Raw genomic sequence first — 21,386 nt, forward strand, 5'->3', positions numbered from 1 at the left:
TTTTGGAGGATGATCATGTGATATTTTTCCTTTCCTTTCTTGTTTTAGTGACATATTCTTGACAAGTAAAGATATGTATATTTAGGGTGATGTTTTGATATATGTAAACATGATCCCCACAACCCAGTTGATGAACATATCGGCCACACTGTCATAATATTTCAATGTGTATACACACATATATGTGTGGGAGCCCCATAATCTACTCTTTGTAAGCTTCAAGTATAAATGCTCCTCAATTTGAAATGGGGTTATGCCTAGATAAATTCATTATCAGTGGAAATAACCTGAGTTGAAAGTGCATTCAATGCGTCCAGCCTGCTAAGCACCACAGCTTGTCAACTTAGCACTCTTCAAGCTCTAGTTATTTCGGTTCATGCCCTAGTGGTTAACTGGGGTCTGAGGATCGACTACTGCCCAGCACTGGGACCAGGAGGGAGTATCATATCTCAAATCCCTATTCTGGGAAGATCACCTGAATTCTTTTTTTTTTTTTTTTGCCAGTCGTGGGGCTTGAACTCTGGGCCTGGGCGCTGTCTCTCAGCTCTTCAGCTCAAGGCTAGCGCTCTACTACTTGAGCCACAGCGCCACTTCTGGCTTTTTCTGCTTATGTGGTACTGAGGAATCGAACCCAGGGCCTCATGCATGCAAGGCAAGCACTCTACCACTGAGCCACCTTCCCAGCCCCACCTGAATTCTTTACAATATGATAAATGGATAAGCACCAGTACAGTGTTTGCTGAATTCCATGATGTGCTCTAGCAAGCTAACCTGAGCTCAGGATGGGGTTGTGGAGCCCCTAATCTTCGGCGGCTGGACAGCCTAGCACTCCAGAGTCGATAGAGAACAGTGATATAGCCTGGGCCCTCAGTCCATAGGGCTGAGCCTCCCTTTCCAGGTAGATAATGTCAGAACTGAGTTAAATCATCTGATGCCCAGTTGACATCTGCTGGAGGACATCTTGGTGTGGGAGGAATTCCATGTGTGCTCTTTTGAAGTGAAGGTGCATGCTGTGCTTCAAATGGGTTGAGTGTATCTTAGGAAAGGGGAAAAAAAATCAGTTTGCTTCCCCATCAGAACCTTTACTTTCTATTTTGTCACCTTCTGGTTTTTTGTCTTCATTCTTTCTTCTTGCCTTTCTGGGCTTCCTTGGGATGCCTGCCCATGTCAGACCCCCATATATAGAGCCTCCGGGGAGTCTGGCTAGAAGGAAGCTTTACCCACACCAGGTTGGGCTCTTAGCCCTACCCATGTCCCCATGTGTTTCCGTTGGCTTCGGGACTCAGTCTCACTCAGCAACAACCACTTAACATCTGGCTCCTGGCCCTCGGCTGGCCAGGCCTGTGATGGCCTGAGTGCCCCAGGAGGAAGTGCCAGCCTGCCGAGAGAAGAGCTACCTTTGGCTCCTGAACTTTGGCTGCATTTATTTTCCAATCTCGGACTCAAGAAAAGCAAATCAAAGAAAGGGAAGCAGAGCTGAGCCCTCCAGCTCCCTCCTTCCACCCTCTCAGACTCAAAACAGAGCTCGCAGCTGCGCACTGGTGGCTCACGCCTGTCATCCTAACTACTCAGGAGGCTGAGATCTGAGGGTCACGGTTCAAAGCCAGCCTGGGCAGGAAAGTCCGTGAGACTCTTATCTCCAATGAACCACCAGAAAACCCGAAGTGGCTCAAAGTGTAGAGGGCTAGCTTTGAGCAAAAAGAACTCAAGGACACTGCCCAAGCCCTGAATTCAAGCTCCATGACCAACCAACCAACAAACAAAAAAACCAAAACCATGAGCTCTCTCCTTCCATCCTTCTATCTTCTCCAGACTCAAAAATGATCTCCTGGGATGCTATCTTTACAGTGGGACTTATAGAAATGGCCGGCAGTAACTCATCTAATTCTCACACCCACCTTGGACTTAAGAGAGGATAACTAACTCATTTGAGGCTCAGCTGTTGGTTATTCAGACTAGCTGATCAGATTCCATAGACCACAGTCCCAACCCACTGGATTACAGGTCCACAGGATCCAAACTGACCTTCTAAAGGAAGACAAGCAGCTGTCAGTGGCAGTGCCTGGTTTGTGTGAGTTTTCTCTTGATGTGTGGAAGCACCCCCATACCTCCCACCCTCCTGTCCTTCATGCCCCCCACCTTCTTTGTTCTAGACAGTTAAAGTCTTATGCTTGTTTTCCTAAGGTTGGAGATAGAACCAGAGCCTTGCACAGACATGCCAGGCAAGTATTCTACCACTGAAGAAATGCCCCAGCCCTTTTGTTTTCACCTTTTTATTTTCAAGACAGGGTCTTGATTCTGCTTTTACTGGCTTGGTGCAAACTTGAGTAGCCTCCAGAGTAGCTGGGATTGCAGGCATGCACCACTGTGCCTAGCAGACAGTTAAATCTTTTCCAGCCACCACTTCTGGGAATTCAGATGCTCCCATTGATATATATAGAACCTGGTTTTCTCCAAGAGAGATGAGACTCCAGACCAGGGGAAAGCCACCAGGAGAGACCCCACACCACAGCCATCACTGTTATAGTCCAAACTCAACCAAACACAAGAAGCAAGACAGGTACAGTGTGAAGCTATCCTCTGTTCTTCCTGCATACCGTTGGAAGAAGAGGTGGATTCCCTGTGTCCCTTTGGGTGCCCTCTGCTGCCCACAGGGCTGTGGGCATCCAGCACAGGAAGTTGCAAATGTATCTGGATTCCCATCTCCCCAGCCTGCCTTGAAAAATGCCCTCCCAGCCCTTAGGCAGGAAGCAGATCTGGGGGAAACTGCTAAGCTGGCTTTTCTTTCTGAATTGCCAAAGCACTCCAAACATGGATTTTTTTTTAATGGAGCCTCCAGGCCATGGCACATGTGATTGAAAGATGAGTCCTCCCAGAAAAGTCAGGCTGACCAAATGCGCCAGTGTTCAGTGCCAAGGGACCAGCGATGGCCCCACTCTTCCTGCTGGGTTCTGTGTCGGCTTGTCTAGTCTCACTCTCCTCCTAGAAGCAATTGTCGGAAACAGCTGCTCTTGCTTGGACAAGGGTACCAGGTATAACAGAAGGATGTGTGAGTATCTGCAGCAGTTTGGGGGAGCAGGATGGAGAAACTAGAGCTCACCTCAAAGAACCACTGTGGCTCCATGGGGGGCAAGAGTCTACTGGTGTTTGAAAACACCAGGGAGAGCTGGAAGGAGCCTTGGGGACCACTGAGCCTGTCATCATTTTACGAAGATGCTGACCTTTGTGAAGGAGGCTCTCTGCCTGGGATCCCCCCACCAGCCACAGCTCAAAGCAGCTACAAGTCGCCAGGTACTCAGAGAATGTCTCCTTCAGTTCAAACCCATCAACTATCAGGGTCCCCAGTGGAGACTCCAGTGTGGGCAGAAAGGCCATAACTTACGCCATCAGGAGGAACCAACGCCATTTAAGTGGATGTCCTTGAGCACAGTCCCAATCCCCACCTCCCTGCGGGCTCTTCCTGGGGATCCACTTTGGCCTGGACCTCTTTTTTTTTTTTTGCTTATGTGGTGCTGAGGAATCGAACCCAGGGCCTCAGGCATGCAAGGCAAGCGCTCTACCACTGAGCCACCTTCCCAGCCCTTGGCCTGGACCTCTTTAGGTATAGCACCATAGCACTCTTGTCTTCATGGGAGCTTCTGGAAGGTTGTCTCACAGAGCAAACACCAAGTACATGGTAGGCTATAAATATTGAACACGCCAGTGAGGAAGGGATGGAAATCTGCCTTCATGGTTAGGTGGATGGATGGGTGGGTGGATGAGTGGGTAGATGGATGAATGGATTGAGGGTGGGTGGGTGGATGGGCAGATGGGTGGATGGATGGATGGGTGGGTGGGTGGATGTCTGTATCTCAACATCTGAAATGAAAAGATATGGAAACTTGAGCCCTCTTTTGGCAGCACCGTGACCCTATGTGAATCACTTAGCCCACATCTACATGAGCTACGACTACATGAGCTCCATGTGCCAGTGCCCAGAGAAAGTGCTTAACACACCTACCTCTACGGGCTGTCAGAGGTTTAAGTGAGTTTACATGTATAAATCCACTACAAGGCCAGCTCTTACTGGTTTTTAGAGTCACTATGAAGACTGTATTAGAATGGGTGAAACGTGCCAGGAGAATGATAGGCTGGCTGTGTGGCATTCTTTGGTGACATCCTGCCTCCACCATCAGCCCCTGAGACGGCATCTCTGGCTGCCTCCACATCACACTGCTTCCTCCTTCTTCCTAGAATGCCAATTTTGCTGAGGAATTTGCCTCTCCCAACAGATGACTCAAGGTAATACGGCCCCATCCCCAGCCAGGAGTGAGCTGCAAGGCAGTCCAAGTCCATTGTGTATAGAAGTAGGACTGGCACCCATTATGTCCAATGGGAATCAGGAAAAGGTATGCTAGGGGATTCTGGGAAGTCTTCCCCCCTTTCCCCGTGTCATCCTTCAGACATTTCCACAGAGGAACAGAACTCCGGCCACCAGGAGAAGAAGAAGGAGGAGAAGAAGAGAATGGAGGCAAAAGGGGGAGCTGGAGTCACAATGACCTGTACTCTAAGGTCCTCTCCGCCAATCTATGTGGCTCTCATTTTGTAAAAGATAAAACACTCTCAGTGTTTACAACCATTTGGGTCCCATTTGCTCATAGACAAAGCATCACAGACGAGATGGGCTACTTGGCTCCTTCACTCTCTTCCTGTTTCAATTGATTGTGCTCGATCAATTTTCTCTCCACCACTCATCACATCTGAGTGCATCTCTCTCTCACTCCTACTTTTTCTCTGTCTCTCAGCTTTAAACTTCATGAGAAACAGGATGGTGTCTGCTCTGCCTAGATCCATTCCTGGGACATGGGACACAATGCACATTTATTGACTAGGGAGATGAACCAATACCCTTGCTCTTGAGTTGCCATTCAGCAGCCATTGGATGAAAGCACGATTCCAGCAGTAGCTGATCTTGAAGCAGAAATTCTGGAAGACACTTGCTGAACTTTATGAGATAATAAAGGCCAACATGTAGAAATAATACTGTCATATTTCAGATTACACTTCTGATTTTGGCAGCTTGAGTGATCTGGACAAGTTCTAACTCCACAGAGAATTTTTAAAAGCAAGGCACAGCGTTTCTCCCAAAGAAGTTTGAAAGTATGAAAAAGCTAGGAAAAGTGAATGGCTGAGACCTGAGAGGGGGAAGCGGTAGGCCTGGCATTCTGGGTAGATTCCTCTAGAGGCCTTTGTAGATCAAGAAGCTACAGCTGAAAGACCAAAGAATGGTCTTCTTCTTGTTGTTTGTTTGTTTGTTTAGCAGTGTCTGTGGGTGGGGGAAGCTCCGATTCTGGATTGGTCAAAGTGAGGATGGTGATAAATCCTTGACTACTTCAGCCACAAAGGGCTGAGCCCTGTGAACAGAGCTGGTTGTCAGTCAGCCTGCACCACATAGACAAGCCCAGATGCTGGGAAGCCCGGTACCAAGAAAGCCTCAGTCCCTCTAACATTATAGACAGCATTAAGGTGATGTGAATGCTTTGGAAAGCTAACAGAAGCAAATAACCTCTGGAAGGCAAAAATCCCTATTTCCAGTTTATTTTTAATTGCAATGACCTAGCACAGAGTAGAAAAAAAGACCTTAAAGGATTTCAGTTTGTCCGTCCAGACTTGTAAATGATGGTGTTTACTGTGTTGAAGAGGTTTTTAAAAAGCAAGGATTAAAAACAGAACAGAGAAGTATAAAGAAACAAGAAAACAGTCTTGAACTATTAAAAAGAAAGAAAGAAATGGCCCCAATTAAGAACTTCAAAGAATGAGTGTGGATTCAGCTGAGAAAAGATTTGATTAACTGAAAGAAGAGGAAGAAGAAAATACCCAGCTTGAACCACAGAAAGGAAGAATTGAAAAATGCATAGGTAAAGAATGTGAGTGGTACGGGTAGAAATCCTAGCAAGTCTTTAACTATGGAGCATGTTTGAAGACATAATGACTGAAAAACTTTCTAAACAGACAGAAGAATTACATCCAAAGGCAAATGAAGCCAAACAAACTATTAGATGAATATAAATAAACCTACCAGCTGGGCACTGGTGCCTCACACCTGTAATCCTAGGTACTCAAGAGGCTGAGATCTGAGGATCACAGTTCAAAGCTAGTCTGCACAAGAAAATCTATGAGATTCTCATCTCCAATAAACTACTCAGAAAAAGCCGAAAGTGGTACTGTGGTTCAAGTGGTAGAATGCTAGCTTTGAGCATGAAGAGGCTTAGAGATAGTGCCCAGGCCCTGAGTTCAAGCCCCAGAACTGGTAAAAACAAACAAAAAAATCTACCAGGGTTTGGAGGCATGGCTCAGTTGGTAGAGCACTAGCCAATAAGCAAAAGCATCAGATACTGTTTTAGTCAATTAATTAATTAATCTACCACATAGTAAGTTCCTCAAAACCAAAATCAAAAAGAAAAATATTAAAGGGGAAAAAATTTTACTTTCAAGGAAACAATAGTTATACTGACAATCTAGTTCTTGAGAAAAGTAGCAAGAATCAGAAGCCAGGGAGAAAATATTTCTAGATGTGCTAGAGAAAAATAATACCAAGCTGGAATTCTCTGCCTAGAGAAAATTTATTTTATAAGACTACAGTGAAATGATAGCATTCTTACACAAACAAGAACTGAATTTTAAAACTAGTACTAGAGGAAAGACTAAATGGAGTTCTTTGGACAGAGGAAAATGATTCCATATGGAAAGCAAAAGATGCAGCAAGAGCAATAAAAATGGTAAGTATGTGGATAAATGAAAGTATTGGCTGGCTGCACAAAACAATGTCTCATGGTATTTAAAATGTAAAGAATAAGTAAAAGCAGTTGTGCGTGAATCAGGAGTGCAGCAACGTGGGCAAAAGCTTTGAAACCTGCGCATGGTCTGAGAAGAGACCGGAAAGAACTTCACATTAAAGTTTCAGCAATGGAAGATGCATGCAAGAATCTCTAGGGAATCGTTTAAAGACGAGTAAATGACTTTATTACTACCAACTTAACAGAGGGGGAAATAGAATAATTACAAATAATCTATCCAAAAGAAATAAGAAAAAAAGAGGGGAAAGGGAACATAAATTAGCCATTACAAATAGGAACTCCTATGATGGTTGGTTTAAACTCCAGTACAGAGGCAATTAAATGAAATGCAAATGGACTTAAGTGCCTCCATTTTAAACAAAAATTGGGGGGGGGTCAACAGATTGAATTTTAAAATGATTCTATGCTACTTACTAACTTAGAGTCGCTCTAAAACAAAAAAGATACAGAAAGATTGAAAGCAAAGCATTGAAAATGAGAATCCATGCAAACACTAGTGAAAGAGAGCAAAAGACATTATTACATTGTTATGAAAGAAGATATGATCCTCTTAAACCAGTATCCACTGAACAACTTAGCTCAAAATTCATACAGCAAAAATACTGAACTATAAGGAGCTCAGTCCTCAATCTTTCTGGAAAATTATTTTCATCTTTCCCTTACATAAAGCAAGCAGCACTTGGTCAACTGTGAGTGAGGCACATTTCCAAATACTTGACTGGTGTTGGCTTTCGTAAATTTCACAGTCCCAGTGACACCGTGGTCACAGAATTAGTATGTTGCTGGGCTGAGATTTGAACCTCAATTTTCTTCCCAGGGAAAAAAATGCTTTCCCACTCTGTGGGCATCCTTGAATTCAAGTTGACACCTAAAATTAACCATCACAGATGTATGGCGTGGAGCCTGGGAGACTCTGTGGAGATTAAGAAAGAGTAGGGTGAGGAAGAAGAGGAAAGGAGGAAGGAAAGAGAGAAGAAAAGGGAGGGAAATGAGGAGTGAGGAGGGAAGGGAGAAAGGAAGAAGAGAAGGAGGAAGGGACAGAAGGAAGAAAGGGGGAGGGAAAGAGGAAAGGGAGGAAGGAAGGGAAGAAGGAAGGAAGGAAAGAAGGAAGGAAGGAAGAAAGAAAGATGAGAGAGGAGGAAGAGAAGGAAGGGAGAAAAGAGAGAGAAGAAAGGGAAGAAGGAAGGAAGCGGAGAGAAGAAAGAGAAAGAAAGGAAAAGGAGGAAATAGGGCAAGAGGAAAGAAAAGGCAGAAGAAAGACAAATTGAATGAGAGGAAGAGGAGAAAGAGCGATGAAGGAGGGAAGGAAGGAGGGAAGGAAGGAGAAAGGAGAGGAGGCATAGACAGTTACACAGCTCTTAGTAAGTGTGAACCCAGAGCCCTGGCAGGAGACAGACTCCTTCTCTATGTCAGCAGCTCTCTGAAATTCAAGCTCCAGCAGCAGATTACCATGGGTTGAAATGAAATCGCATCTGTTTATAAAACTGGAAGCCGCTGTTCAGATGTAAGGTTCTGCTGCTCAACCCTTGGTCTGCTCTTCTTTCTTTTCATTTATTTTTTTGATTTTGCACGTTTGTCATATCTGCTTTTGGTGTGAGATCTTCCGATGCCTATTGCACGGAGGCTGGATATGAACTGAGTAACTTGTTGTTCCGTGGCTCATATGGCCGAGAATTCAATGTTTCTGCGTGCAGGGTCTGAGTTAAAGACACTGAAGGGTCACATGCTCACGGTCCTTCAGCATTTTTGCAGAGGTCCAGCTGCAGATCGCCGGGAGATGTTTGTTTCTGATACACACTTGGGCTGAGTAGCCGCAGCTGGGGCAGCCTGAGCTGACCTCCCCAGGAAAGCCAGAAGCTGCCTCGGTGTAGACACAAGTGCACACAAACCATCTCCAAGCAGGCATCCGCTGGCAGCTCCCCAGCTGTGCAGCCTTCGGATCACGGGAGGCAGCCAGCTTCAAAATGCTGCAGCAGGAAGGGAGAAGGGAAGCGGTGCCATCTTTTCTTTTTTCTCTCTCTGGCCCCTGCGTGTCGTAGGGTGGCCATGGGCAGATAGAGATCAGAGTGTGCGTCCAGTCACGTGGTCAGTCACCTTTCAAGATTAGTCCATGGCTGTGCTTTCCTTGTTTCTTCTCCTCCACTTCCAAGATCAGGCAGGCAACACGGGGTGTCCTCAGATCTCCACAGCCTCCCAGGCCCAGGCCAAGGAGGAGCCCCAGGCTAACTGGAGAAGCAGATACATGGCGTGCCGTGGCTTGCTTATTAGCTGCAACACTGATGGCCACTTCCCCTGGGCCAGCTCTCCATTGTACCAAGGCCCAGTGCTCCATGTCCATGTCCCCTGCAGAACCTTAGCTAATCCTCTTCCCTACCCAAGGGCTTCTTTTACTCAGGGGTCTTGGGGAGGAAGACACTGTGAAGGAGTCCCCCATGCTACAGGTGAAGACCAACAGGTTCCTAGGTGAAATCTGTTACCCTAGGTGGGAAGGAGCCAGAATCTCCAGAAAGAACAGCTAGCATTCCTTCACAGCCTGGGCCCTTGCACATGTGTGCACAAGTGTGAAGACAGTGCAAGAAAGCATTCTGGGGGCCTCTGGTTAAGCAGGGCCCGTGGCTAAGTCATTTCGCCCCACCCCCACCCCCCACCTCCGGCCCTGCGTGTCTTGCCTATACTCAGGATGCTCTGCTTTCCTTTCCTATCTTTACTGCGAATGCTGGACATACTTGTGGCCTGAGAGAAGGAAATCACAAAATAACTTCCTGGGTTCAGGAGAGGGCGTGATGGAAACATTAGTCACGGAATGAGATTGGGGCTACAGGACAGGCAGAGACGGGAAGGATGGGGCACCCACCTGGCTCCAACAGTATTGACGTTTCTTCTACTTTGCGGGCAGGGAGGAGACCCAGCGTGATGAGTGGAAGACAAGCGGAGCCCTCTGCAGCCACCTGGGCGTGATTATCCGGGTCCCATCCCAGTGTGCTGCAGAAGAACAGCACAACAGCACACTGCATTCACACGCAGGCGACAAGTGCAATCTGGGACTTTCTTTTCTGTTTCTTTTTTTCTTTTTTCTTTTCTTTTCTTTCTTTTTTTTTACTTTGGAATTCATTTCTTCTCCTTCTTCTCCTTCTTCTTCTCCTTCTTCTTCTCCTTCTTCTTCTCCTTCTTCTTCTTCTTCTTCTTCTTCTTCTTCTTCTTCTTCTTCTTCTTCTTCTTCTTCTCCTCCTCCTCCTCCTCCTCCTCCTCCTCCTCCTCCTCCTCCTCCTCCTCCTCCTCTTCTTCTCTTCTTCTTCTTCTTCTTCTTCTTCTTCTTCTTCTTCTTCTTCTTCTTCTTCTTCTTCTTCTTCTTCTTCTCCTCCTCCTCCTCCTCCTCCTCCTCCTCCTCCTCCTCCTCCTCCTCCTCCTCCTCCTCCTCCTCTTCTTCTTCTTCTTCTTCTTCTTCTTCTTCTTCTTCTTTTGGCATAAGATGAGTTTACTTAAGCTTATCTTAAAACAAAAACAGAAGGCTGAGCGCTGGTGGCTCACACGTCTGTAATCCTAGCTACTCAGGAGGCTGCGATCTGAGAATCACAGTTCAAAACCATCCCAGGTAGGAAAGTCCCCGTGAGACTCTTATCTCCAATTAACCACAAGAAAACCAGAAATGGCATAGTGGCTCAAATGGTAGAGCACTTGCTTTGAGCTCAGGGACAGTGCCCAGGCCCAGAGATCAAACCCTACAAAGGACAAAAAAAAAAAAACAGATTAAAAAATAAATAAAAACAGAAGGCATTTGCATTCCATAAATACGAATCAACTGGAGGTATGGGGAGGAGATGTGGGCTGAAGTTACAGAAAGGAGGCTGTAGAAGCCATGGTGCCCCACAGTGGAGCCCCACTGTGAGGCTCACTCAGAACAGCTGCTTGGAAAGCTCCCTGGCGCAAGAAGGTGAAGTGAAACAGCTGGAGAATGAGAGAGACCGACCTGGAGGACAGACACAGAAAGTACTGGGCAAAATTAGGCAGAGGATTCAAGTGGAATGAAGACCAACCTGTCCCATTCACCAGTTCAGACCCCGAAAGTCAAGCAACCTGGGAAATCCCTCATTCCCAGCCAACCCAGGTCACAGAGGGGAGAAAGGCAGAGAAAGAGTCTCAGAGAAAGCCGTCTCTCGGAATGAAGCCAGGGTGGCCTGGTGGGATACTTTGCCAGTCCTAGAGAGCTTGGGACTCTCTGGGGCCAGCACTCCTTTCTAGAGAAGCCAGGGCCCTGCGCCAAGGTGCTCAGGGTGCAGGCTGGGAGCCGGAGAAGCAGCAAGAGGAGCCACCACAGGGCCTCCCTCTGGGCTGGCCACATGTGCAGGCCCAGATGAAATGCTCGCTTCCGGTGTTCAGCAGGGGCGATGGGGACAAGTCCTGAATCGGTCAAGACAGCTTTACTCCCCACCCAGTTCTGCCTGGAGGCCCTGTGGGATCTTAAATGGCTCTCAGCTGCTCTGAACTTAGATCGTAAGTGGCCTTAGCAATTATGGGTTTGTCTGTCCAGCAGGCCTTGCCACCCTTCCCTGTCTGGTTCCTTAGGGAGACTCTCTCCTATAATATGTGGTCTTGGTGGGGCTGTCTGTCCCAGCATCTCCTCCTCCCAGCCCAGGGCTGGGTGTGGGTCCTGACCTGAGCTACTTACAATAGCATGCCCTCAGACACTGGGGTTGGTGTAGGGAAGGCACAGAGCAAGCCCAGGTTGTCTCTGCTAGATCTAGAAGAAAAGTTGATTCCCCTCTTCAACAATCTGGACAGTCAGAGCTTTCCACTGCTACCTATCATCTTTCTAGAAGAGCGGTGAAACCCTGGGTCCTGCAGAAAAGGCAGAGCAGAGCAAAGCCTTAGCTCTTCTTTTAAGAAGACAGAGAGGAAGCATAAAGTCCACTCATAATTCCTGCAGCTAGCATGCTGTCACACTCACTGTGAGCTTTGTTCCTGTTCTGCATCAGTCCTGGTCTGCTATTGAGTTTCTGTCTCTAACAACTGGAGGAAACCTCACCTATACCATGTCTTTATCTATCAAAATAAGTGTAATTCCTCTAATGCCTTGGTTATAAAAATGAAGCTGGGCATTGATGGCTCATGCCTATAATCCCAGCTTCTCAGGAAGCCAAGAACTGGAGCATTACAGTTCCATACCAGCTTGGGAAAAAAGTTCAAAAGACCCTCTCTCCACAGGGAGGGAAAGTGTGGTGGCACATACATAAAATTCAAGCTATTCAAGGAGCACAAATAGGATGATCGTTGTTCACACCAGCCTAGGGAAGAGCAAGACCCTAATTCAAAAACAAAAATAGCTGGAGATATGTCTCAAGAGGTACAATGCTTGCCTAGAAATGCTGAAGCCCTGAATTCAAACCCCAGAACCACCAAGACCAAAAATATAAAAAAAATTAAAAATAACTCCTACCAAACGTTCAAACCAGTGGCTCACGCCTGTAATCCTAGCTCCTCAGGAGACTGAGATCTGAAGATTGCAGTTCAATGCCAGCCAGGGCAGGAAAGTCTATGAGACTCTTATCTCCAATTAACCCCAGAAAACCAGACGTGGCGCTGTGGCTCAAGTGGTAGAGCACTTGCTTTGAGCTGAAGAGCTGAGGGACAGCGCCTAGGCCCACAGTCCAAGGCCCATGACCGACAAAACAACAACAACAACAAAAGGATGTAATTTCCACCAGCATCTTTATTGCATAAGAGAATGCAATTCTTTGGAGGGCTAGCGTGAGGCTCACACACAGTAGTGCCCAGTGCCTATGTGATGCACAGCCGTGCCCAGCACCCATGTACACAGAGTAGTGTGCCAGCCCTTCCAGGAACACCATGCCACTCAAGATTCCCAGCCACTCTGGTGTCCCTGGCAACAGGACACACTGCGAAGGGCACCTCAGGGCATCTCATTGCTGTGCAAACGCTGCAGACATGCTCAAGCAACATGGACGACATCCTGCTGTCTGGGACCCCTGTCCCAGATGTGGTCTGTTGTCACACACAACAACAGGACAAGAGACCCACGAACTCATGCTCACACTAACATGCACACAGGTGTTCACGGCAGCCCACCAATACCCAGGTAAGCCCTGTCTTACAAGGGTAAGACTCCCATTCAGTGGAGTGTCACCAGAACAGAGCCGCTACCTCATGGATGGATCTCGGAAACGCTGGGCTGAGGGAAAGAAGTCAGGCGTGGATGGCCACGTATTGTAGGATCTGCTGATAATAAATATCCAGCATAGCAGACCCAGAGAGACAGAAAATGTATGGTGGCCAGGAAGGGGGTGGGGGCTTGCTCATGGGTGCTGGGATGATGAAGATGTGAAATTAGCAGTAATGGCTACAGAACCATGAGAATATACTGAAAGCCATGGACTTATACGGCACACTTCATGGCACGTGAATTGTATCTCAACACAATGGCTAACAAAGGTAGAACTGTCGCCACTTAGTCCAGCAGTGCACCCAGAGTGCCGGCAGGAAGGGTGCAGGTTAGAATATCCCCGGAGGATTTGCAGTCCTCATGATTTCCTTGGAGAATTCCGATACACTTGATGTGTGAGCACCATGAGGAAGAGTGTGGGTGGAGGCTGGGCAGGGAACAAGATACAACCCATCAAATGACTGGTCCTCAGGAATTAAGCTGAGCCAGATTCAGCCCTGGTCCCCAGTCACATCACTGGGAAGCCGGAGGGAAGAGTGAGGCTTAAAGACAGTAGCTTGCCTGAACTGGGCTTCATGTGTTATCCGGCATCCACTTCTGAGCCTACGTGATCCCTTTTCCAGTCTGGAGGAGGAGGCAGAGGAAGGAGATGGGGTTGGTTAGGGCTTTCATTCCAGAGGCCCTTTCAGAAAAGCAAGAAAGTTGGTTTCCCTCCTCATTGTGCCCTTTCTGAAACCAAGGCCTGGAATGGGAACACTCTGATTCATCTCACTCTAACCACATGCCCTGTTCTCTCTCACACATACACACGCATGCACACATGTACACACATCTGTATACACACACACCCTTGGTGAAATCAGCTTCCTCCAGTCTGCTGTGCCTAAGTAGGAGAGATGAATATACTAAAGTGAAAACCAGGGTCCCACCAAGGAAGGAACAATGTAAAAGAGGCAAACACAGAGCCCAACACTGTATTGATGTGAACATCAGCCTTCTCAAAACCCAACTCATGCTGGGCTTGGTAGTGTACACCTGCAATCCCAGTACTCAGGAAGCTGAGGCAAAAGGATCTGGATTTCAAGACCAGCATGGACTCTATCAAGAGACCCTGTCTCAAAAAGAAATGTACTCTTTACAGGATTTACATCATTGTAACCCCTCTGTACATGACCTTTCTAATAACAATACATTTTTTTAAAATTTTACAGTTGTTTTTTAAAAAGTTGTTTTTTGTCTCAGAAACAAACAACACAAAACACAACACACACTTCACTCTCAGTTACCTCATCTGGGAAGGAGCGAAAACCAACAGAGGTTGGGTTCAGGGAGAGAGAAGTTAAATGATCACATTGTCTATAAAGTACAATGAAGGGAGGAAGACAGAAAGAGACAGACAGAGAAGGAGGAAGGAGGGAGGGAGAGATGTCTGATGACTGAAGGGTGGGGAAGGAGGAGAGAGAGAGGCTGCTGCCCAGAATGTGGCCCCTCAAAAGTGACTGACCTTTTCTAGGTTTTCCCCATAGGTTCACGGCCATCTTGCCTTCTATCTCTGCTCCAGAGACTGGGGCTCAGGGCCCCCTGATTAAAAGCTCATTGTAGTTGGTTGTTGGCGGGGTGGGGATCACCAAGACAGGGGAGGGAAGGTGCCTGGGTTCTAAAAGGATCCGTTGCTGGTTAAAGTGGCTCTCCAAATGTTTGGGGATGGACGGTTTGGATGTGGAAGTGGGGGAAGTGGAAATGGAGGGGTCCCGGGGTCCCAGAAGAAAGGTGATATTTACATTTCAAGCCCCAGGGGGTGTGCTCACCCCTCCCGTTCCCTTCCCCATGGGCAATGGAGGGGCATCTGCTCTGTTTGTCAGGGGAGGCGGCACCCCTCTGTCCACGTTTCCTGGACAGAGGCAGGTGCCTACCGGGGCGTGCGGACCCCAGGAGCCGCTGCCCCGGGCTTTGCCAGGGAGAGGAGCGGCGGGGAGGGGCGTGTTCGCCGCCGCGCGCCCCTGCCCAGGTGGCAGAGGGGCCGGGATTGGCCCGGAGCCAGGGCGGCGGCGCGCCCCTCCCCGCGGGCCTCCCACTTCCTCCGCGGGCGCCGCGGCTGTCAGGGCGCCGCCACCGCTGGAGGAGGCTGGAGAAGGCTGGAGGGAGGAGGCTGCTGCTGCCGCCGGTGCCCGATCCCCGGTCCCCGCTGCTCCCGCTCTGGTACCCAGTGCCAGGTCCCGCTCTGCGCCGACGCCCGCCGACGACGCGCCATGGACCTGCCCCGGGGCTTCGTGGTGGCCTGGGTGCTCAGCCTGTGTCCAGGTGCGTGCCCCCCTTGTCTCCCCCTCCCTTGTGTCCCCCTCCTGCGTCTACGGCCCGGCCCGGCTCGTGGAGCCGGGATCGGGGGGCGCGCGCGCCTCCCGGGCAGCTCTTGGGGACCTGGGTCCCCCCACACACACACCGGGAACTGTGCGCTACCCCCCCACCTTCCCACCCCAAGTTCCACCCAGGAGGGAGGCGCGGAGTGGACTCCGGGCCGGGACTTTGGAAAGAGTTGCGGGGAGTCGAGGTGGGAAGTTCGGAGGGCACCGCGGGGCATCGGGCGCTGGGCTGGGACGGCCCCAGAGGACGGCGCCTGGGCAAGCCGGGGTTCGGCGTCTGCCGGATGGACTGCGGGCAGCGTGGCCCCCGGTGCTGCAGTGCGGGTCCCCCGGGGGAAGGACGGGGCGGCGCCCCCAGCCGGCTTGGAATTACGCGCCACGCGCCGGCCGCCTAATGCGCTCCAGGTGTTGGGGGCGCGGCGGGGAGCGGGAGGCTAGCCCCGGGCCGCCCCGACCTCTTCCCGGGGCATCTCGCCCGGCCTGGCCCCAGCTTTTCCCGGGGGGGGGGTGGGAGGCACCCAGTCCGGGCCGTCCAGGAGGTCCTTCGGGAGGCAGGGATGATGACGTCCCGCGGGAGGTCCAGTGGGGGTCGGCCAGACCCAATGATGGTGCGGGGCAGTTTGCGTTTGCAGATGGCCAGGGAAGAGCCCCCAACCAGGCCAGCAAAGCGCCCCCCCTCCCGACAGAAGGGGAGACTACTTCTTCTACAACAGTCTACAGACTCTCTAGAGGCCCGGACACAGGGAGGGTTGCTTCGCCCCAGACCCCAAAATGGGGTCAGCTTTTCCTGCAGGGGGCAGGAGTGGGCATCTGGGGCCCACAGGCTGAAAAGATCCCCCAAAATCTTGAGGTGCAATCCTGCTGACTTGAAATTCAATAACTCTCAGAGCATTTTTTTTTTTTTTGGAACATACACATCAATACCAGCTAACATCAACCTGCCACATGGCCCTTACCCAAAAAATAAACCCATTCCCCAGCCTTGCCTGAGAGGCTGGGGGTGGGGTGGGGTGGGGGTGGGGGAACTAGTCAGTTCAACTTCAGCAAGCAAAAGCAAAGGGGTTGGACCACCTGGGCTTCCAATTCTGGCTCAGCGATTGCCGTCAGCTGCCCACCAGTGAGGGAACTTCGCATCTGCAGGTGTGCTCCAGCTGGCACTACTGGGCGAATCTTGAGCTCCTGAAGTTGTTGGGATCATTAAGCAAGGGAAGGGAAAGCCAATATCCAGCTTGGTATGCAATCAATGGCATGGGGGGGGCGGACATGTGAGTGCTTGAACTCAGGGCCTTACACTTTTGCTTGGCTTTTTGCTCAAGCCAAGCTAGCCCTCTACCCCTTGAGACATACCTCTTCTGGCTTTCGTCTGGTTACTTGAAGGTAAGAGCCTCACAGACTTTCCTGTGTGGGCTGGCTGGGAACCATGATCCTCAGATCTGAGACTCCTGAGTAGCTAAGATGATAGGCGTGAGCCACGGGCCCCCAAATCAATCGATGGCGCTTACAATGTTGGTGATTCCCAAGGCATTCAAGGGTGAACACTGGCATGGAAGGGCATGGGATTTGTGACTCAGAACTCCCTCTCTATGGAGAAAACCACTCTGGTCAGTTTGGCTTCTTGAAATATGGGGCTCATTAACCGCATTGATCAGTGTTGGAACAAGAACTTCTGCGCACAAAGAGCGGGGGCCGGAAGCATGCTGCAGTCTGGGCCCTGCCTGAGGCTGAGGACAAAGCCTGGGCTGGGGAGAGCAAATGATACCCTCAGCCGCTATAAACTGACTACCTTCACACCGCACACAGGCCCTACGTTCTGATCCCACTCAGATGGGTGGAGTCTTACCCCCTTTTGCTTACCTGCCCCCACTGTGGATCCCCAAAGATGAGATGAGGACCGCTAACTGCTGTCTCCCCACCATTCCCAGCGCCTCATCCAGGGACTTAGTGTCACCCTCTACTCTTGTCTTCTCTGACCCTCCCTCCCTCCCTTCCTCCTCCTTCCAACAGCAAGTAACCCCTCCCTTCATCCTCACCCCACCACACATTACTCCGGTCCCCTGTTGTTTAGGGAAAAGCTGAGCCCAAGCTGACTAGGCTTTGGAGGGAGAGTTCCTTTGGGGAATTTAAGAAACTTTTTTCTCCACGGTGCTCTGTTTAGGGAATTATTGTCTCAAGGGCTTCCTTTTGGAGTCAGTTGGTCCTTGGAGTGCAGGAAGAGATTGTCACGTGATGTTCTAACAGACCTCAAAAGTGACACCTCTGCTGTGATTGTCAGGTGCCACGCGAGAGGTAAAGTGGCTCCTCCAGGATCATGCCAACAGTCAGAGGCTGTGCCCCAAAGCCACCGCATTAATCCACACACGATGCTTTCTTTCGAAGCTGGGCCTGGAAGGCATAAAAGCACACTAAGATGTCTTATGAAGGAGCTGGCTGTGTGGGCCAGGAGATCGGGGTGCCTAGGACTTTCCCAGCACACTCAGCTGGGTAAAAATGACCCCATGGAAGATGCTGGCTTGGTGAGAAGTTATCCTCACTGTATCTGATGGCTGGAGATCTGTCTCTTCCCCATACTAGCTCAAGGCCAAGAAGGGCTCTCTCCCACCTTTCCCCTACATGCCCAATACCTGGACGCTGCTTACCCAAGGGCTCAACCTCAGGTCCAGGCTGGGCCATTCTTTCCTCCCTGCCTTGCCTGCTCCTTCCTGCTCCCTTAATCAAAACCTGCACTGAGCTTTGGCCCCCATTAGTTCCTAATGAGTTCATTTGTGCTGAAGAGTGCTAATGCGGGATGACAACTTGATGTGTCCTGCCCAAATGGATTTGCATTCTTTAACTGGGCTGAGGCTTGAGCAAAAAGAATGAAAGTCTAATGGCTGAGCTCCAAGCACCAGGGCTGGCCAGGAACTAGGTGAGATGAGTCCTACCTTACATGGTCTAGCTGCCTTGCTTCCCTACCTCACCCGGCCCGGCATGCCCTCCACAGCGCCCGCTCTCTGAGGCAAGGGAACTAGCCTGTGGCTTAGGTGCTGCTGCTCTACAGTACAGGAGGTTTTGTTCCATGTGGTATACTGGGGGGCAAGCTGGGCAAGTTGCTATGGCAACCCACTCCACATTTCAAACAGGATGACACAGAGGAGGAGGGTTCCTGACTGCAGCTGGGGCTGGCAGCTTTCTTCCCACAACAGCATCACCCAATTGAGCCAGACCACCAGAAACCCTGACCTATGGCTTTCCAGGGCCGGGCCTCAGGAAGGCCATGGAAAAAATCATGAAATAGGAGCAGCGTTCACCAACTTGCAAAGAGTGCTCCTGCGGACTCCTTTTGTCAGTCAGGAGAGACCACGGGTCCTGCTGAGGTGAGCTGTCCAGCGGAGGGATGGAGAAACTGAGCCTCTTAAAGGTTGAACAGTTTCCCGTGATGCTCTTGGGACCACCAGGGCCAGGGGAACAAGTCTTCTAGCCAAGGTGAATTTGGAACCTAATTTGCTACATACATTAGGGGGTGGGGGATGCAAAGAGTAGATAATGCTTCCTGCAAAAGAATGCAGTTCCGCTGGCAGGTTTTCTCCATCAGAGACAGGTGCCATCTGAATTGTTCTCTGTAGACATCTAGGGCATCCCTGACTTCACCCACCTCCTCCTCTCAGGCCTCATACCCTCTTCCTCCCTGGGAAAAGCCACAAAAGCAGTTTCCATTTCCTTTCTTCCTCCTGGAACTTGTCATTCCCTGCTCAGGGCCCTCAGTCAATGATGGTAGGAGTCACAAAGCCCCATACTACCACGTGTACACTTGACTCCTCTCAGGGTATTCCCACCACTTAACCACACACATCTGCAGGACCAGCTAGATCATCTGCAGGGCTCAGCACAAAGGGAGAAGGTGAAGCCTCTAGCTTAAAAATGGTTGACATTTTCAAGATGGCCAGAGCAGAGCAGAGAGCAAGTGCAGAGCCTCTCCGACTAGGTCCCTCACGTCACCACAGATACAGGACCAGGAAGTCAGCAAGCCAGCCCTGTGCATGGGCATTTCACTCCATAAAGAAGATGCCATGAGCCGTCTTTGTTCTATCTTTCCAGACTGTCAACAGCCACCCACATAAAGCTAAAACATACTGAATTGTCACACTCCCCTCCTGGAACCCTTCATGGTTCCTTACTGGCATTAGATTGAGCCTAGATTCTTACAAAGCCATTCAGACGCTTGGGTGGCTGACCTGACCAGCCCTCAGCACTCTCCACTAACAGGATTGCATACACAGGCACCTTACAGTCCTACTAAGCCGCCATCCTGAGCTGATCTTCCTTCCCAAGGACACCCACTGCCCCAGACCTCTACTGGCCTCTGCCATCCTCCTCTATCTTTCCCTTTTCTCCTGACCACCTCTGGGCTTACTTTCAAGATTCCACACAGCCTCCTGCAAGCTGTACCTGACCCCTGTGGCCAGAGCTTGGGCCCACCTGGGTGACCTCAAAGCACCCTGAACTTCCCCCACCACACAGTATCCCAGCTGCCTAATCATCTAACCCTTTGGCCCTGGGTGAACCTCAAGCACAGCGGCTGTGTGATCAGCCACTGTGTCCCCAGCTCTTGTAAAGAGCCAGGCATAGCAGGTACTTAGCCAGTAAGTGGTAAGTGAGGAGAAGAACTGTTCATCCAAGTCAAAGATCTTGAAGAACAGACATGTCTGAATTTCTTTGCGTGTCACCTCTACAAGGACCTAACACAGTACCTTGTATGAGCTAAATCCAAGGTGCTCTGACCATGGGTAAGAAAGAACCCCTGTCTTTTGAGGAGCTTATATTTTGCAGGAAGGAGCAGATTTTGGAACAGATAACTGTAACATGAGGGAAGCATTAATAAGGGCTATCAGTCAGCTATAGGAGAGGACTCTGGAGTTTGAGATGTGGGAGGGCAGATGACGGAAGGACTGATCCGGCATCATGCAGGGTGGGTAGCAAGGGCATCTGGGTGTTGGATCGGCAGGCTCTGGCTGTGTACTGTGGAAAACTGCAGGAACGGGGCAGCAGCCAAGCCCACTGAAAAGTCCTAAATGCCAACTAGGGCATTTGGACTGAGTGGTTGGGAGCCATTGAGGATATCCGAGGGAGGGTAGGGAATTACTTTCATCTATGACTAGAGGAGCTTCCTGGGCAGGTAGAGTAAGGTTGGATGGCGCAGATCAGCAGTGGCAGGTGAAAGTTGGGACGCCTACTTGTGGCAACCCAGGCAGGAGGCAGCCAGAGCATTGGGCAAAGGCGGTGGAGAAAGGACTGAGGCCAGATGAGGAGAGGGGTCTAACAGGGTTAGATGGCTGGAGGAGGAAAGGAGTGAGAGATTGAAGGGCATCACCATGAATCCACAGAAAGTGTGAGGGCCAAGGAGGCTCTCAGAGGGAAGTCAAGTCGGTGGTGGACTTGTGGCTGGGCTCCACTTGTGGGTGGTGGGTGGAGGGCACCCTGGCTCAGGTGGATGTTGGCTGCAAACTTGGACACCCATCAGTCAGACGGGACTGGGAGCCGGTGGGTCAGTATAGCACGGAGCCTCTGTGCTCCGTTCCCTCCATTCCCCTCCAGGCCCTGAAGCCGTGACTCATTCCCCAAACTTAAAAAGAACTCCGATTCTGGTTTTAAAGAGCAGAAGAAACCATCCCGAGGGCCAGGCCAGACCACAAGCCAAACATCAGCTGTGGAATGTGCTGAGGCTGGCCAGGGGCAGCGGCACTGGCAGGCGTAGCCACAGGCCCTGCCGGTCAACCTGAAGGTAGCCAAATTGTCACCCACACAGTCTCTGCATGCTCTCTCTCTCTCTTTCTGTCTCTCTGTCTCTGTCTCTCTCTGTCTCTGTCTCTCTCTGATGGTGGTGGGGCCTGAACTCAGGGCCTGGGCTCTGTCCCTTAGCCTCTTGGTGCTCAAGGCTAGCACTCTACCACTTGAGCCATAGTGCCATTTCCAGCCTTTTCTGAGTAGTTTATTGGACATAAAGAGTCTCATGGACTTTCCTGAGTGGGCTGGCTT

The 21,386-nt window shown here is 50.1% G+C and overlaps 1 protein-coding gene across 1 annotated transcript in view; it reads left to right on the top strand.

The window, feature by feature from the left end:
- The first annotated feature begins 15,160 nt into the window (after positions 1 to 15,160).
- Itga11 (integrin subunit alpha 11) overlaps positions 15,161 to 21,386 on the top strand; it is a 62,475-nt gene continuing 56,249 nt past the window's right edge. Inside the window, exon 1 of the mRNA XM_070042720.1 lies at positions 15,161 to 15,315. Within this exon, the coding sequence (XP_069898821.1) occupies positions 15,264 to 15,315 (52 nt within the window). The 5' untranslated portion in view covers positions 15,161 to 15,263. The remainder of the gene's footprint in view (positions 15,316 to 21,386) is intronic.

The sequence above is a fragment of the Dipodomys merriami genome, unplaced genomic scaffold (genome assembly GCF_024711535.1).
Source record: "Dipodomys merriami isolate MVZ:Mamm:240054 unplaced genomic scaffold, mDipMer1.0.p SCAF_33, whole genome shotgun sequence".
Lineage (NCBI taxonomy): Eukaryota > Metazoa > Chordata > Mammalia > Rodentia > Heteromyidae > Dipodomys > Dipodomys merriami.